This window comes from Trachurus japonicus, chromosome 1, assembly GCF_045865225.1.
Source record: "Trachurus japonicus isolate A0001 chromosome 1, Traja_1.0".
NCBI lineage: Eukaryota > Metazoa > Chordata > Actinopteri > Carangiformes > Carangidae > Trachurus > Trachurus japonicus.
Genome location: NC_140907.1, coordinates 34,966,962 through 34,985,765, shown reverse-complemented (window position 1 = coordinate 34,985,765; position 18,804 = coordinate 34,966,962). Strand labels below are relative to the sequence as shown.

At 38.1% G+C, this 18,804-nt stretch overlaps 1 protein-coding gene across 4 annotated transcripts in view; it reads right to left on the bottom strand.

Annotated features, from left to right (window-relative positions):
• The window catches only part of myom2a (myomesin 2a), an 83,827-nt gene that overhangs the window by 59,257 nt on the left and 5,766 nt on the right, over positions 1–18,804 (bottom strand). For all 4 annotated transcript variants that reach the window (XM_085785952.1, XM_085785979.1, XM_085785970.1 and 1 more), the window contains 6 exons: positions 18,582–18,717; positions 11,012–11,166; positions 9,527–9,619; positions 3,483–3,571; positions 3,336–3,374; positions 1,644–1,808 (listed from right to left, as the gene is read on the bottom strand). In XM_085785952.1, the coding sequence (XP_085642078.1) occupies positions 1,644–1,808; positions 3,336–3,374; positions 3,483–3,571; positions 9,527–9,619; positions 11,012–11,166; positions 18,582–18,717 (677 nt within the window). The remainder of the gene's footprint in view (positions 1–1,643; positions 1,809–3,335; positions 3,375–3,482; positions 3,572–9,526; positions 9,620–11,011; positions 11,167–18,581; positions 18,718–18,804) is intronic.

The window sequence follows — 18,804 nt, the reverse complement described above, 5'->3', positions numbered from 1 at the left end:
ACAGAGAGTTCTGCTGGTATTATGATCCCCTTGAAAATCAAAATTATTCTATTCCTCCGTCGTCACACACCAGAGGGAGAAGAGCACTCGAAGTCGTGTTGGAAGCAGCAGCGGCGGGTGCGGTACTGATAGACTGCAGCAGGCACAGTGTGTAAAGCGCGGTGGTCGGGTGTCGTGTCGTGACGTCCGACCGGCGCCACGTCGGCGTCCGGCCGCGCAAATGGCAACCTCGCTGAGCTCCGGCCACATTGGGGACAGCCACGACCTGGAAGCGAGCTGGAGCCAGATCGCTCGCACCTTCAAACAGCGACGCATCAAACTGGATTCACACAGCTGAGAGACATGATGATGATGAAGAGAGGAGGGGTCGCAGGTGGTGTGGTTTTGTAGTCACGTGGTGGACAGTAACGAGTAAATTTTACTTGAGTACTGTACTTTAAAGGATAGTAGCATTTTTTAAAGTGGGGTTGTATGATCTACAAATAGCCCCTAAGTACTTTAATTGCAGTAGCAGACTCTCTACACTCCTCTCGTTAGCAACGCCAGCCCATAATAGCCCTGCCCAGAGATTTACAACAGTGTTGTTAACAGACCCAAAAAAAACGGCCTATTTTCGTGGCCTAAAAGAGGTTTTACATGAAAAAAAATACACAGTTCCATTGTTCGCTATAATATAATTTTTTCCAGCCCCTCAAAGTGCAGGAAAAACCCAGTTTTTATTTGGACCTAACCAACTCACGTATCCCTCCGCCCAGGGTTAGCGCCCGCCGATCAGCAGTTGGTTAGGTCCAAATAAAAACTGTGTTTTTCCTGCACTTTGAGGGGCTGGAAAAAATTATATTATAGTGAACAATGGAACTGTGTATTTTTTTTTCATGTAAAACCTCTTTTAGGCCGTGAAAATAGGCCGTTTCTTTGGGTCTGTTCACAACACTGTATGTTGTAAATCTCTGGGCAGGGCTATTATGGGCTGGCGTTGCTAACGGGAGGAGTGCAGAGAGTCTTCTACTGCAATTAAAGTACTTAGGGGCTATTTGTAGATCATACAACCCCACTTTTTAAAAAAATGCTACTATCCCTTTAAGCTGGGGAATTTTGGAAATATCCCAAATTGGAAACTTTCCATGGGAAATATGGGAATTTATGGGAATTAACTGGAAATTGGGAGTAATTTAAACAAACTGTTTCATATCCAAACGTAAATGTAAATATTTAGTTTTGTCATAAGCAGACATCTATGCAAAATAATACAATTAAAAAACATGACATTTCTACAGATTTATTTGTGAGTAGAACTTTATCAAGTTTTAATTCTTGTATGAACAATGAATTCTTTTACTGAACAACAAAAACATGAATGTTGAGTAAAATATTACTCCTCCCACCTCCCCCACCCAATCAAAAAGTAAAAGGAGCCCCCCTCCCTCCAAAAACAATATATTTTCTCCAACTATATTTAAGTTCCCTGTTAAGTGCCAACCTTCAATTTGGTAAATTTAGGATTTTTCCTGTTTATTCCCATACATTCCCGTTAATTCCCATGAAAAGTTTCCAACTGTGAAAATTGTCAGACTTTTGCAACCCTATCTCTGATGCATCAAACACACCCACACACACAGAGGATGAACGGTCGGGCGACTCACCGTCTCGGTACCACTGTGCGAGCGGCGGGACGTTGGGCAGGTCGGGCACCACCACCATGGTGGCCACCAGGCTGATGGCGCCGCCCTCCACGCCGAAGGACACGGAGAAGCGGTCGAGCAGCGTGACCTCCAGCTTACTGGGGTGGATCTCCGTCAGGTGGGGCACTGGACCACAACAAGGAAACTTTATTTATTTAAAATCTTAACAAATCGACAATGTTACAAGGTTAATTCTGTATTTTTGCATGATTCTTAAAGGGATAGTTGAATATTTTGGTAAGTCATCCTATCGCCATAATCCCTATAGTCATAGCAGTTTTGTTTTGAGCCAACGCAACGGAGGCGTGCTGTAGTTTCGCTTTTCCCTCATCAAATACACAATCCAACAACTCCAAAACACTCTTGTGTGACCTGCACATTCACCACGCTATGAGATAATAACACAACGTTACCAGACAGAGTTGTTTTAGAGGGAAATACAGAGACTGCTTGATGAAAAACTGTCCCTGAAGGCAACGTGCATCAGCTGTTTTGCATGAATTTCCCTCTAAAACAACTCTGTCTGGTAACGTTGTGTTATTATCTCATAGCGTGGTGAATGTGCAGGTCACAACTTGTCCACCAGAGCGTTGTGGAGTTGTTGGATTGTGTATTTGATGAGTTTGATGAGGGAAACCAAGAAATCCCATAATAAGCCTCCGTAGCGTAGCTCTGAGCAGCTCGCGGCTCTGCCCCGCCGTTCTAAAAATAGCTTGCACCGACAATTAAAGGTAACGAACCTACTGCTATGACTATAGGGATTATGGCAATGGGCCACTTTGCCAAAATGCTGAACTATTTGTCTTATTTCTTGTCAAAATGTTTCATTTCTAGTCAAAACTCATCTCTTTCCACTTAAAATAAGACTCATCACCTAAAAATTAACTTGTTTTTAGATAATTTTACTTGTTTCAAAAATGCCCTTTAACCTAAACCTAACCCTATTATCCCACTCTCTCAACAACCAGGAGTTGAAACTCTCCCTGTGGTCACACGCTTCTGGTGTTTTTTTACACCGTCTGGCTCTTGAACAACTCCTCACAATAGTTTCCACTGCTTATCATCAGGCTCTCACATGCACCGACGCCCGCAGCCAAAGCAGCCAAATGATCCCATGTGATGCTGCTGCTGCTGCTGCTGCTGCTGCTGCTGCTTCGTGTGTGACTGACTGACTGGGCCTGACTCCACACTGCAAAATCTCAAAATCCTTCCAAAAATATATGTCTTATTTCTTGTCAAAATGTCTCATTTCTAGTCAAAACTAATCTCTTTTCACTTAAAATAGGACTCATCACCTAAAAATCTACTTGTTTTTACATAATTTCCATTTGTTTCACACTAATTTTCACTTGAAATAAGTAGAAAAATCTGCCAGTGAAACAAGTTTTTTCTGCTTGTAATAAGAAAGAAAAACTTGATCCACTATCAGATTTGTCTACTTATTTCAAGTGAAAATATGCTTGAAAGAAGTAAAAAGTGTTAGTCTTAAGTCTTAAAACAAGCTACTTTTTAATGTGATTAGTCTTATTTTAATTATAATGAGATTTGTTTTGACTAGAAATAACATTTTGACTAGAAATAAGACAAATATTCTTGGTAAGATTTTGAGTTTTTGCAGTGCAACCAAAAAATACAATGACATATTTCTCTCACCTAGGCCGAGCTGGCAGGACTCCCCGGTTCCTGAAGGTCCTGAGCAGAAAACAAGTCATGATCACACAGAGGGAAACATGATGATGATGAGGATGAGGATGATGATGATGATGAAGCAGTGACTGACGGAGCGACGGAGCGACTTACTCTTCACGGTGACCATGGCCTTGCTGCTGGCCGTCCCGTGCTGGTTGGTGGCCACAGCGCTGTACTCGGCCGTGTCACTCACCACACACCTGCAGCAGCACAACAGACACTATAGGGTTAAACAGCTTTCAACAGTCCAGATGTGGTACAGATGCTTATTTAAGATAGATATATATATATTTAATAAAAATGGATAGCAGAATTTCAAAATTGCAGATTTCCATATTTCCAACTCTGATACAGTCAGACAGAAATGTAACTACGCCATTACACTACTAATACATCCTCCGTCCCATTCATGCTTTGGAGAAGTCTTTTCCACAGTTGCACCTTATATTGCACTGCAAAAAACTCAAACTATTTCCAAGAATATTTGTTTTATTTCTTGTCAAAATGTCTCATTTCTAGTCAAAACTAATCTCTTTCCACTTAAAATAAGACTCATCACCTAAAAATGAACTTGTTTTTAGATCATTTTCACTTGTTTCAAACAAATTTTCACTTGAAATAAGTAGAAAAATCTGCCAGTGAAGGAAGTTTTTTGTGCTTGTAATAAGAAAGAAAAACTTGCTCCACTATCAGATTTTTCTACTTATTTAAAGTGGAAAATTTGCTTGAAAAATGAAAATAGTGTCTAAAAACAAGCTGCTTTTTAAATGTGATGATACTTATTTTAAATATATTTAGATTTATTTTGACTAGAAATAAGACAAATATTCTTGGTAAGATTTTGAGTTTTTGCAGTGTGTACATTTAACCAGTTTGTTTCTACAGTATGTTTATTCCTTTATAACTCCCTGAAGTCTGATTTAAAGATGTGCAGTCTATGGCTCTATAACTTTTCTATGAAATAATGTCTTACATACTTAGAAATTATGACACATTTATCATATTACAATGCAAACATGTTGTTTTTGATTTTAAAACACACCCAAAACAACTCTCTGCTGCTCCTCTATCTGAAAACCCTCATGCTCACGGTCCAATTCTGGCGACACTCATCAACTCAAAGTGCTCGCTAGGCACTTGTTTGGAAAAGAAATCCATGGTGGGGTCTGAAAAAGTCAAAAAGAGCTCTGGAAGCTGATGTGATAAATAATTTTCCAGGACATCTGACTTTTTAAGTCTAATTTTCCATGTGTTTTCCATGACTGGAAAATTGTTCAACGAGTTCAGTGTCGACAACATTTAAGTTAGAAAGCATTTTAGGGGATAATTTGATCAGTTTGACTGAATATAATGATTTTTCAGACATAAAAACAGACATTCCTCTGCACTTTTAAGTACACAGTGTTTAACTTTAAATATTTATTAGTATTTCAACTTTATTTGATTGGAAAATTGTATTTATTGATTGTGTCTCCTATATGAATGTGACTGTTTTATTGTACAATGACAATAAAGCATTCAATTCAACTCAACAGTGTACTTCAGGGTCAATACAGGAGGGAAAGTTTGATTTTTTAGAGGCTGGGTATACGGAGTGTTTTAAACAACTGGGTTATTACTGTGATAATTGAACAGAAACGAGCTCCATCATTATCTCAGGTTTAGTTTTAGAGACAATGAAGACAAACTTGAATCTCCACCTTGTCATCGTATCGCTCCATCATACAGTAGTTTAACGTTACATCAGTTTATCTTGTTTCACAGAGTATGGAACATCGAGTACGTGTTGGAAAACAGGTCACGTTAATGTTTGACGACCTGAAATCTCCATCAGGTCCAGCTGAAAGTATGAACCACGAGTTCCCTCATGGAGTTACAGAGATATAACGTTCACAAGACCTAAAACACAACGTGTAACCTTGACCTTTGACCTTTGGAAGTCTAATCACTCGTCCCTGTCGATTCCTTGTGAATGTTTGTGCCCAATTTCAAGAACTATCACTCTGACTGTCGCCAAAGTGGAGGTTATTAAAACATAAATAAAAACCCACTTTTACAGATTTGCTTTTATGTGATGTCATCCTATGATCTATTTTATCTCACAGTTTTACTCAGATGCTCTTTGTTTTACTTAAAACGTTCTTTGGTTTTAACTCTTATATCCCATCTTTTCTTATCTTATTGTATCATTTCATCATTTTATTTGTTTGTATCATGTATACCCCCATTTTATTTATTTATTTTTTATAATTTGACTCCTCTTGGTCTCAATCTGTTGTTGGGTTCTTGTATTGCCTGTGTTGCTGTATGGCTTATGGCGACCTCCTGAGGTTTAATGGCATTTGTGACTTGTCTCTTCTATATTGTTTTGTGAAGCACTTTGTAAACTTGTGCTATATAAATAAAGTTATTATTATTATGTAAACTACGACTTTTTATGCACCTAGAAAAACACATAATGACTGTTTATTCTGTGTTTTCACTTTTACAAAAAGGGATCAGCAGCTTTAGTATCTTTATTTTCTGGATTATTCGTCTTTGTTGAGTTAATGTTAAAAAACCAGTGACTGGGGTTTAATATGTGGTTGAAAAAAACAACCTTTCAGTCTGTTAATGAGGCGATCTGTCAGTGTGAACGCTGGGAGGAGAGAAGTGATTTTGCAGCGTCGCCCGGTGGTCGTTATGTAACATCCACATTTAACTTGTCAGACAAAAAAAAGAAAAAAAGAGATCATCTTAAAATCCGGTGTCGGTGTGTGAGCAGCTGAGCTCTTTCTTTCAACAACAACACCACGGTGTCTCTTCAAGGTCAGGACAGCGAACGCCTCCTCCTCCTCCTCATTCATCTTTTTTTAAAGAAGTGACCTCAGTGACAAGACGGCATTCGAACCGAAGAAGAGGAGCCCGAGTGAGTCGCAGGGTGAGAATAGAAGGAAGAAATGTGACCTTCACCCTCGACCGAACTATTTTAACTGTGATGCATTTCCTCAGCTGTGTGGGTGTGTGTATGTGAGGAGGGGGAGGAGGGGATGAGAGGAGATGAGGGGGGGCATGAACTCTACAGTCTGAGCTCTGCTGCTAACAGAGCGTCTCCTTCTGCTGCACTTGGAGTGGGAAAAGCCATAATTTTGACAAAGTTATAGCACTGCAAAAAATCTGCAAAAACAAAAGAAAACAAAAAAAAGAATATTTGTCTTATTTCTTGTCAAAATGTTTCATTTCTAGTCAAAACTAATCTCTTTCCACTTAAAATAAGACTCATCACCTAAAAATGTACTTGTTTTTAAGATAATTTTACTTGTTTCAAACTAATTTTCACTTGAAACAAGTAGAAAAATCTGCCAGTGAAAGCAAGTTTTTTTTGTGCTTGTAATAAGAAAGAAAAACTTGCTCCACTGTCAAGTGAAAATATGCTTGAAATAAGTAAAATGTGTCTAAAAACAAGCTTTTAATGTGAGGAGTCTTATTTTAAGTATAATGAGATTTGTTTTGACTGGAAATGACATTATGCCTATCGAAATAGGTCAAATATTCTTGGTAAGATTTTGAGTTTTTTGCAGTGAGGAGCATTAACGTCACCGGCTCTGTAATGTAATGTAATGTAATGTAATGATGACAGAGGATATTCACAGACAGAGAGCGAGAGAGAGAGCAGGGCAAAGGAGCGAGAGCAGAGGGAGGAATTTGTGGCTCGAATGACGCAAAGGTCAGCGCTTCAACACGAACAGCTGAGGAGTCTTGAAGATGACGAACAGACCAGACGACCCTGCTCTCCCTCCCTCTGCTCCACCCTGTTTCCTCATCTGACGTCAAAATTAAAGCAGAAGTAAGCGGAATATTTGTCTTAATATGAGTCTTAAATAGTTCTATCTTCCGACAGCAATCACTTACATAGAGTGTTTGGTCTGAAACACGGGTCTGTCAGTCACTCTGCTCTGCTCTGAGCCGAGGAGAAAACTTTCCTTGTATCCTACAACCTTTATCCAATGAGGAGAGAGAACGGCATAAAGGGGCGGTCCTCTCTGTGTGTGCAGCCAAGGGATGCGCGTGAATGTGGTGACGTAGGGACGAGGGCGGGGACTGCTAACTCCATCTGCTGACAGGAAGTTAGCCAAAACCACCGGATCACTTACTTCTGCTTTAAGATCACCCAAAAGTAACAAAAATGAAGGCTGTCATTGACCGCTTTCTTGAATATTCACTGTACAATTACACACTGTTTACAGCATGTCTTCATCTTGCTTTTATTGGCCACATTGAATCTTTCACCTTGTAAGGAAGATGGCTATGGCCTTTCCACTTTCCACTTGTCAATATCAAAATTATAACCAATCAGTAATCAACTCTATCTTGTAAATAAGAAGTCTTAGCAGAATAAGCAGCGCAATAAATTCTCAAAGCGGACATCAATATCTTATACACTGCAAAAACTCAAAATCTCTCCAAGAATATTTGTCTTATTTCTTGTCAAAATGTCTCATTTCCAGTCAAAACTAATCTCTTTCCACTTAAAATAAGACTCCTCACCTAAAAAAGAACTTGTTTTTAGATCATTTTCACTTGTTTCAAACAAATTTTCACTTGAAATAAGTAGAAAAATCTGCCAGTGAAAACAAGTTTTTTGTGCTTGTAATAAGAAAGAAAAACTTATCAGATTTTTCAACTTATTTCAAGTGAAAATCTGCTTGAAAGAAGTAAAAGAAAAAAGTGTCTAAAAACAAGCTGCTTTTTATGTGATGAGTCTTATTTTAAGCATAATGAGATTTGTTTTGACTAGAAATAAGACAAATAAGACAAATATTTTATTTTTAAGATTTTGAGTTTTTGCAGTGTAGTCTTACCCAGTAGTTAGCGCTCAGCTCTGTACAAACATCACAGTGTTTTTGTGTAACAGTCAGTCAATATATGCAGAATAACCAGAACAAGCATCACTCAAATGGTGAAATTGAGAACAATAACAATCTTACACAAAGAGTTGAGCCTTAGTCAGAAGTTTGTGCTTATACTGTAGCTCTTTACAGTGAACATAGCAGTTTAATTTAATTCTGCTTTCCTAGCGCCCCATGTTCTTTTAGTTTTACTTTTCTTTTCCCTTTTTAGTGTTTACTTGAACTTAATTCATCTGTACCAGTTCTCTTCTTTTGTCTCGCTTTCTTTTCTCACCTCTTTTCGTTTATTTATTTAGTGTTGTTATCATTACTACTACTTTTATTTTTACTACCAACATCATCCCCGTTTTTTTCCTTTTTTTCCCTTCTTTTTTTAAATTTTGTTATTTCTATACCTTGCACAAGGTATGTGATTATTATTTCTTGACTGTGCTTCAATTATTTGTTAGATCAAGGTGAGGTCATGTTATAAGCCTTTCGGGTTTCAGACTTCACTTGCACATTTCTTTTTCATATCTTTTCTTACTAGTAGGAGAGATAAGTAAATGTTTTGTTTTATTTTTTATGTGCAAATAAATAAAGTCTAAAAAAAAAAATAAAAATAAAAAAGTCAGTGGTTTAAGAGCTTTACATTGCCACAAGTCAATAACCATTGCAGGGGGGGCAGGTGCCTCCCTGTGCCACCATGGAAGACCCGCCCCTGTTAATAAGATCATTTAGCTTTGCATTAATTCCCTCTCTTCTCCACACTTTCCATCACGTTTTACTAAATGTTCAGACTCTGTACTTTCTGTGCACCGGTGCATCTGTCGCTCCACATGGCAGCAGAGTCAGACATGGTGCATGAACAGAGCTGGATATGTGCATGGGAAGTTATTTCCCCCCTAAAGAGCAGAAAGTTGAATGAACGCCAGAGGTGAGAAACTTTCTCTCCTTGACTCATCTTCACTCAGGTGCCTCGAGCCATCTGTCAGTCTGGTATCTGGTTATTTTATTTAATGAACTTATGGTTCCAAGAAGTCAGCTGACATTTTCTTGCCACTGGCTAATTAACTACGGCAACGTGTAAAGTTCATTTTTAAACTTTATAATGCTTTAACAAGGCTGCCACAAGATGTAGCAAAGAATTGCAACCAGCAGTGCACACAATCAAGCATTATGTAAGCTTTATTAAAAACTTCATGCAGCTATCTATTCCCTGTGACCTTTGTAGAAACCCTTCACATCAAACATCTGTCAGGGCAGATGTGTCGGACTCAGACGTACCTGCTTATGATCAAACTGTGGACTCCATACTTGTTTTCAATCTTGTACTTTCCAGGGGCGCTCAGTGGGTCGACCGGCATTCCTCCTTTATACCTGTGGATAAACAAAATCATCAAAGTAATTTATTAGTGCAGAGATACACGACTCTCTGGAAACAAATGCATTGTGGACTTAAATAGGCAGCTATAGAAATTTACAAGGTGCCAACAGCTGGCGGGGTTTGCTCAGCATTGTATAGGCTAGTGGTATTCAAAGGATTAAAGGAATGCTCACAATGCTAACAAGTGTTTTTCGGGAAGATAAAGGATCAATTCTAAATTTGCTCCCTGCATTAGTACAAACACCACTGAGATTAACATGAAAATGTAAAGACACACTGAAGCTTGAGATGTCAATTTAAAGTTTAAAGGGGACACATTATGGAAATATCACGTTTTGAAGGCTCTTTAACATATATTTGGGTGTTTGTTTTGACTTCCAGCCCCCAAAATGTGAGAATTGACAAACAAATCTGTAATGTTCAGGCTCCCTAGGTGGTCCATGTTGTTTTATGAGCTTTGATTCGAATTTGCATAATACCGCCCCTACCTGGTACCAGTAGAAGGGGAGGGGCTAGCAGTGGTTCATTTGCATTTAAAGGGGCAGGCGCTTAAACCAGCCGTTCTGAACAGGGCTGTTTTGAGTGGATGAAAAGAGCTGTGATGTTTGATCCTTGGGGGATTTTGACCAAAGCACGTCACAGATAGTATGTCTTTAAGACACCTGGGAATTATTTTAATTTGTGTAAAGGGGTCATGATATGTCTCCTTTAAGTAAAAAAATAAAGCAGAAGCAGTTAGCTGGACATGTCTGTTGGCGTTTTACTAATAAAGAGGATGGGTCTCCTCAACCGCTTTATAATTAAACATTACAACACATCATTGGAGGCAGAAGCAGATGAATCATCATCTCTTTGCATGTGCTGCTGCGTTTATGTTGTAAAAACTGCAGTATACTTATTAACACTGCAAAAACTCAAAATCTTACCAAGAATATTTGTCTTATTTCTAGTCAAAATGTAATTTCTAGTCAAAACAAATCTCATTCTACTTAAAATAAGACTTATCACATTAAAAAGTAGCTTGTTTTTAGACACTTTTTACTTTTTTCAAGCATATTTTCACTTGAAATAAGTAGAAAAATCTGATAGTGGAGCAAGTTTTTCTTTCTTATTACAAGCACAAAAAACTTGCTTTCACTGGCAGATTTTTCTACTTATTTCAATTGAAAATTAGTTTGAAACAAGTAAAAAATATCTAAAAACAAGTTAATTTTTAGGTGATGAGTCTTATTTTAAGTGGAAAGAGATTAGTTTAATTGAGACATTTTGACAAGAAATAAGACAAATATTCTTGGAAAGACTTTGAGTTTTTGCAGTGAAGATATGACTCAGACATTAGAGCCAGGTGCATGACCTCTAACTCCATAAGCTGTGATTGTTCTGACCATTTGACGATGGGCCTGGGGTGACCCTGCACGGTGCAGAAGAGTTTGACGGGGGTCTTCTCCCACACGGTGTGGGGCCTCAGGGCCACCAGGAAGTCCGGCATCTTGGGGATGTCGTCCAACAAGTCCCCCCTCCTGCTCATCATACCCCTAACCTGGAGAGAGTAGTGGATGGAAACATGTTATTTTTTGTTTTTTTTTTGTCTTTTGAATTCACATACTATCCTGTGCATGTCAGCATTTAAGAGCTGTATTCACCTTGAACATACTTACACTGCAAAAACTCAAAATCTTTCCAAGAATATTTGTCTTATTTCTTGTCAAAATGTCTCATTTCTAGTCAAAACTAATTTCTTTCCACTTAAAATAAGACTCATCACCTAGAAATCAACTTGTTTTTAGATCATTTTCACTTGTTTCAAACACATTTTCACTTGAAATAAGTAGAAAAATCTGCCAGTGAAAGCAAGTTTTTTGTGCTTTTGTAATAAGGAAGAAAAACTTGCTCCACTGTCAGATTTTTCTACTTATTTCAAGTGAAAATATGCTTGAAAGAAGTAAAAATAAAAGTGTCTAAAAACAAGCTACTTTTTATGTGATGAGTCTTATTTTAAGTAGAATGAAATTAGTTTTGACTAGAAATTAGACATTTTGACTAAAAATAAGACAAATATTCTTGGTAAGATATTTGATTTTTTGCAGTGTAGAGATAAAAATAACAAACAACTGGCAATAAAGCAGTTAGATCTTTCTATAAGCCCAACAAGAAGAGTTTAGGGTGCTATCTGTAATGAAGCAGTGGCCTCAAAGTGTTTACCATGTAGGGTTAATTCCCAGACTAATAGTTTCTATGAAAAGACAACACCATTATAACATCATTCTGTCATCATCATCATCATCATCACGTTCCAGCAAACATCCTGTCAACAGTCGGCTCAGATCAGAGCGGTGAGGTCAGCAGGCAGCTGTCAGACTTTAACCTCAGCATCTTCTACTGCACAAGTGACGTTCATATTTACAGCACCATTCAGAATATAGGGCCTGTTGTAGAACCCAATAATATAATAAATCCCTGATAATGTAATAACCCCAATAATGTAATAAAAAATTTCACTTGAGTGGATTGAAAATGTAATAAAACCTGATAATGTAATAACTTCCCAATAATGCAATAAAGTGCATTTCCCAATAATGTAATACACTCTTAACCAATAATGTAATAAAGTATTACATTATTACATTATCAGGTTAGCCTTCATTTCAAGGGACCTGATAATGAAATAATACTCCAATAATGTAATAATTTAACAGGAGATCACCGTGATCTCCTGTTAAATTTTATAAATATTACATTATTGGTTAAGAGTGTATTACATTATTGGGAAATGCACTTTATTACATTATTGGGAAGTTATTACATTATCAGGTTTTATTACATTTTCAATCCACTCAAGTGAATTTTTTTATTACATTATTGGGGTTATTACATTATCGGGGATTTATTACATTATTGGGTTCTACAGGGCCTTCAAAATACACAGATTTTCTCCACAACGTCTGGGCAATAAAAATGCAGTCAATTCTAAAACCTTTAGGAGTCGTTTTTTGATTAAGGTAAGAAATTAAGACGCATCCAGACGATCTGAGAGGTCCAGAGATTTCATATCTTTAAAAAGCACTAGAAATTTAACTATTCAAAGATCAATGCACATTTGATTAATGTTCTGCAAATCTGAAGGTAATCCAAAAGGTAATTAAAGAGTCGTTAGCAGCAATTAACTCTGGTTAATGTGTCAACCGAACCAAACTGTCCTGATGAAATTAAACCATACAGTTGAGTATCGTCTGCATATTCTGAGATGTAAAATGTTCCGTAAACTTATAAGGGCAAGATGGCCGCCGAGAGCAGGGGTGGTTTGTCAGGCTCCACTCCTCTCTCCTCATTTCGTCTGCAAAACCTCTTTCTTTTTGTATTTTTGGCTCTCCAAACTTCTAACTCTCCAATTCAAGATGCCAGGGTAAAGGATAACCAAGTCTGCAGCCAACCAAGGATATATTCCAAGAACTTCCTGGAACCTGCTCCAAACAACTGCTACAGAGGACATGGCTGCACATGGTTTCTTTGTCTATGGGCACTTGCACTTTGTCTGGGATCTCTCCAGGTATGCTGCACAACTACATCATTGCCCACTTCCCAACAATGGCATGGAGACAAAAAGACTGCTTATCTCTGGCTTCTGCTCTGTTTATGGCTTCTCTGTGTCCCCCTTAGTCAGTGTTTCATATCAAATGAGCCACCTACAGGCACCTTTTCAGATGCTAAGTTACAATATACACTGGACATTCCCAAACTTAACTTTTTTGGACACGGATACTTGATCATTTACGCCTTATTTTGGCAGAAAGATCACCATCTTTTTGGAGCAAGTAAGGTTAAACAGCAACACACCAAAGGAAAAAATAAGAGATACATTTTGTATTTTTTATTATTCATGCTGTTACTAAGTGGTGATATCCAGCTGAACCCTGGCCCATCAATTAACAACATTGGCCACACAGTAACAATAGGAACTGTCACTTGCCAAGGTGTGGACACTCAGCTGAACACAATGAGTGCTGGATCACTGGAACCTTCACTGATCTCAGCAGGTACAAGTGACTGCTTCAATCTAGTTCCTCAGCTGGACTCAATCACTGCAGGGAACCTGATTATCCCCCAAGAAATCAAGCAGAGCAGGAGCTCCTCCCCACAAAAGGACTCAAGCCCAACCCTTTTGCTCAAGACTCAAGTACCTGTACCATCACACCTCCCCCCGCAGCAGGATAGATTCAAAGAAAAAATGGCCCACAGCAGAGCAACTTTCCAGCAAAAAGGTGTGAAATATTTTCAAACAGTAAACCATGCAACAGTGATTTGGGACTCAAAGAAAAAACTGAAGGGCATTACAGGTGGTCTTTTGAACATACGAAGTATTATACCAAAGAGAGATGAAATTCAGCACCTGTTAACAGACTCCAACTTGGACTTTTTGGCCTTGACTGAAACCTGGCTAACGAATCACACCCCAACAACTATGATTGATGTGCCTGGGTACACCTGCTTCCGCAAAGACAGACTGTCAGGAAAAGGAGGCGGAGTATTAATTTACATGAAGGACATTTTTAAATGCACTCAAGTTAACCTGGATACTTATGGATTAGAATGTTTAATTTTAAATGTGGTTTTGTCACCTAAAATGAACTTTAATATAATTGTCTTGTATAATCCACCTAAACACAATGTAACATTCTATCAAAATTTTGATGATTTGCTTAAAGCACTAAATCATAGATCAGAAAACATAGTACTTGGAGATTTCAACATAAATTGGTTGGACAAAAACTGTAAGCAAAAACTTAAAACAGTTATGTCCAAACATAAACTACATCAAATAATTAAAGAGCCGACCAGAATCTCCAAGACAAGCAAAACTCTTATAGACCTCATCTTTACAAACAAACCTGACAGAGTGTCAAAAACATATAATTTGTTAACAGGTTTATCAGATCATAATATGATCCTGATAATTAGGAAACTTACTAAAAAACGTCTACAAAGACTTTCTTTCAAACAGAATCATAATTATGTGCCAACAGGAATCCCCAAACAAAAAGTCAATCAATTTGAACATGAATTAAAACATCTAAACTGGGATAATGTCCTGCAAACTAGTGATATAGACATATGTTGCGATATTCTCACAAACACTGTGGTAGATGTAATCCAAAAGTTCACTTGCCCCCTTAAGTTGAAGCATAAACCAACTCTGCCATGGATAAATAATGACATTTTTCAGTTGATGAAGAAGCGGGATCATGCATTAAAAATATCACTATCTACAAAATTACATACAGATACCCTTATCTATAAGGGGATACGAAATCGGGTTGTTACTGAATTAAGAAAGGCAAAAACGAATTATTTCATGCAACTAATAAATGACTCGGGTGGGAATAGCTCATATCTTTGGAGACATATTAATACACTCCTAAACCATAAACCAAAGCATCATAGAGAAATAAAGGAACTTAGTATTAAAGGAACGATTTCCACTAATATCAAGGAAATAGCTAATGAATTAAATACATACTTCATACAATCTGTAGATGAACTTACATCGAATTTTCAAAAAACTCCCAACAGAGATGAACTTAACTTAAATTCTCAACAATTTCAAATTTTTAACAACAATGGTCGGGCTTCTTGCTTTAACATCGAAGAAACTGACCGTACCAAAATTCAAAAAATTATAATGCAACTAAACAACTCAAAGGCAAAAGATACATTTGGGATCGATGTGTTATTTTTGAAAAAACATAGTGCTATTTTGATAAACCCATTACTCCATTTGATAAATTTGTCCATTAAAGAAGGGAAATTTCCACAAAGTTTTAAAATGGCTATTATTACCCCAATTTATAAATCTGGGGCCGTATTCACAAAGCCTTTTATCTTACCGCTAGGAGTGCTCCTAACTCGCACTAAAAGTTTTTATGTAGGAGTTTTTTCTTAAAAGCTATTCACAAAGCCGCTGAGACCTACTCTTACTAAGGATAAATCACTAAGAGCAAACTAAGAGTCACGCCCCTGGTGACGCCCCGTTGCTATGGATTACGTCAATTCTCGTGCACGAATTCGAGGCGCTCAACACGGTGATTGGTTGTTGAGTGCCGGCGGCGCCCCCCTCCCCCTCCCTCCCTCCTCCTCCTCCTCCTCCTCGCCGCCAGCCGCTCCGCTCCACTTTTTTTTTGCTGTCAGGTCCGACGGGGCTTTTTAGACAGCTTCGAGTCCAAACCACTGTCTCTGCTGCCGAGTTGGGCTCTGAACTTTCTGTCTTTCGCTCTGCCATCTGCATCTTTCTGCTACAGTTTTTGTCGCGTCTCACTTTCACTTTCAGCATTGTGACGCTGTGCAAATGCAATGAGGGTCAGTGCGTCCACTCGCAAAGCAGCCGCTGGTTTTTTTTCTTCCCACATTTTAATATTAATTTTCACATTCGTTGACAGCCCTAATATTATATGGTGATCATAATAATGATGAGAAAAGAAAATGCATTACCCACATTTGTGGCCTATAGCAGGATTTGAACCCACACTGACAAGTAAGTTTAGTTTATTGAGGGAGCTACCCTATCACGTGAGCTATTACTACTAACAGATGTATGAGTCTAGCTCACCCAGCAACTTTTTAAAAATATTTTTGGCTCACATCAGCACGACTGCATCGCAGCGGTCGCAGTTACCTCGGTCCGACCGTTGTGACGCCTATATTGGACAGTTCGTCACCGTCACTACTCCCGTTTTATAGCGAAAATGTTGGTGATGACAAAAAAAAAAAAAAAACACCGACAAAAAGGCACGTTGGGCATCAAAGGGCAAAGGGGCAGGTGCTCCAGCACCCCCCTCTGCAGCAATTCGCAGTCCTCCATACATTTGCCTGGCTGCAGCCATTTGCGATTCTTTGTGAATAGGTCTTACTGAGTTAGGAGTCCTCACGAGGACTTTTAAGCTCTCCCAGACTTAGGAGCTACTTTTAGGCATAAAATACTTTGTGAATTACTCTTATTTTAAAAAACTAGGAGTCCTAAATTTAAGACTGACACGCCCACTTTTTTTAGGAGTTGCTCCTAAATTCGGCCCTTAGGAGCTACTTTTAACCTTAAGATTCTTTGTGAATACGGCCCCTGGTGCATTAACTGAGGCCAGCAATTATAGACCGATATCAATTCTTCCAGCAATGTCAAAAGTACTTGAAAAGGTTATCGGTAATCAATTAATGACCTATCTTGAAAACAATCGGTTTTACCATTCTAAACAGTTTGGATTTCGCAAAAAATGTTCAACTGAGATGGCATTGTGCCATTTCAGTGAGAGAATAAAATGTTCCCTTGACAATGGAAATGTGGTTGGAGCAGTGTTTTTGGACTTAAAGAAAGCCTTTGACACTGTAAGTCATGAGATACTTATCAGTAAATTAAGACATGAATTTAACTTTTCTGCTCTTGCTGTTAGTTGGCTTAGCTCATATTTGACTTATCGACAACAGTGTGTTCGTTTACAGAATGTGAAAACATCTCCTCTGAACAGTAAGACTGGTCTGCCACAGGGATCAGTTTTAGGTCCTATTCTTTTTTGCTTATACATAAATGATTTACCTACCATTTGCACAGACACTGAATGTCAGATGTATGCTGATGACACAGTGTTTTATGTCTCAGCAAAGAATCCCTGTCAAGCCTCAGATATCTTAAACAGACAGATGGTTACTGTTTCAGAATGGCTACAAAGGAATCACTTAACACTTAATCACAAAAAAACTGTATCAATGTGCTTCTCAATAAGAAAGAAAGCCTTAGAGAAATTTCACATCACTATTGATAATAAAGAAATTGAAGTGGTAAATGAGTTTAAATATTTAGGTGTAACTCTAGATCCTCAACTTAAGTTTGAAGCACATATAAAGAAGCTGTCTAAAACTGTAAAAACTAGTCTGAATTGTTTCAGACTCATCAGGTCCTGTCTCTCTTTCAGGGCAGCTCATTTATACCTGCATGCTATGGTCCTTTCACATTTGTCCTACTGCATCACTGCTTGGGGCCAGGCCACTGACACAGCAACTAGACCTTTATTCTCACTCCACAAACAAGCTTTAAAAATTTTAGATCAGAAGCCACAAAAGTGGCACCATTGTAAAATCATTGAGAAGTATAATTTGTTATCTTTTTCAAATTTTATAAAATTCTCTTTTCTGAAAGTTGTTTTTAAGTGTGTCAGTGGACTAGCCCCACAAGCGATGTCACAGATTTTTACTAAGTCAGACAACTGTGGGACAACGACAAGGAGCATGAGCAAGCAAAACTGTAAAATTCGAAGATGCAGGACAACATTCGGTCAATCATCCCTTTCAGTGCTGGGTACACACCTATGGAATTCTTTACCACCAGATATCAAATCCCAAACAGAATTAAAGATGTTTAGTGCTAAAGCTAAACATTGGCTTAAGCAGCAGCAGAAATGTGAACATTAACTTCTCTCAAGTCACTGTCGATACAGCATTCTACTAATGTTTAATGTATTTAATTTGTGCAATTTCTTAATGTAAATTTTGTAGCTGTGTTTATTTATTCATGATAACTATTCACTGTATTATTCACTGTATTTGTATTATTGCACTTATTGTAACGGTATTCAGTATCTTTTATCCTTCTTTAGCCTGACCAGGGACAAAGACTGCAAATTAGCTGAAGCTAGACGTCTTGTATGCATCGCATTTTTCATTCTTTGTGGCAATGTTGTATGTATCGTCCCTGCAAAATAAACATTAAAATAAAATAAATAAATAACAATATTGAATGATGTCCGACCTGCTGTGATGCTGCACTGATGATGTAAAGTGAACACTAATCAAAGTTTATGTGGAAAATTCAATTCATTTTCCACATAGACTTTGATTAGTGTCAGTTTGTATAAAATAATCAGTAATAAAACTACAACATCCACAGTGTTAAGTGTTGTCCACTTGACTTCTCACCTCTCTCTGGATCTCCAGGCTGTCCACTTGAGCTTTAGTAGCGATCCTCATCCTGTGCAGCTCCTCCTGAATAACAGCCAGTCCTTTCCCAACATTAGTAGACACTCTCTGATACTCCTCAGTCTCCTCAGCAGTCCTAATGAGACATAAACCACATTAATCTGCAACTAATCTTGGAATCAGAAAGTTCAACAGACAGGATTAAGAAGCTTGACTTCAGAGT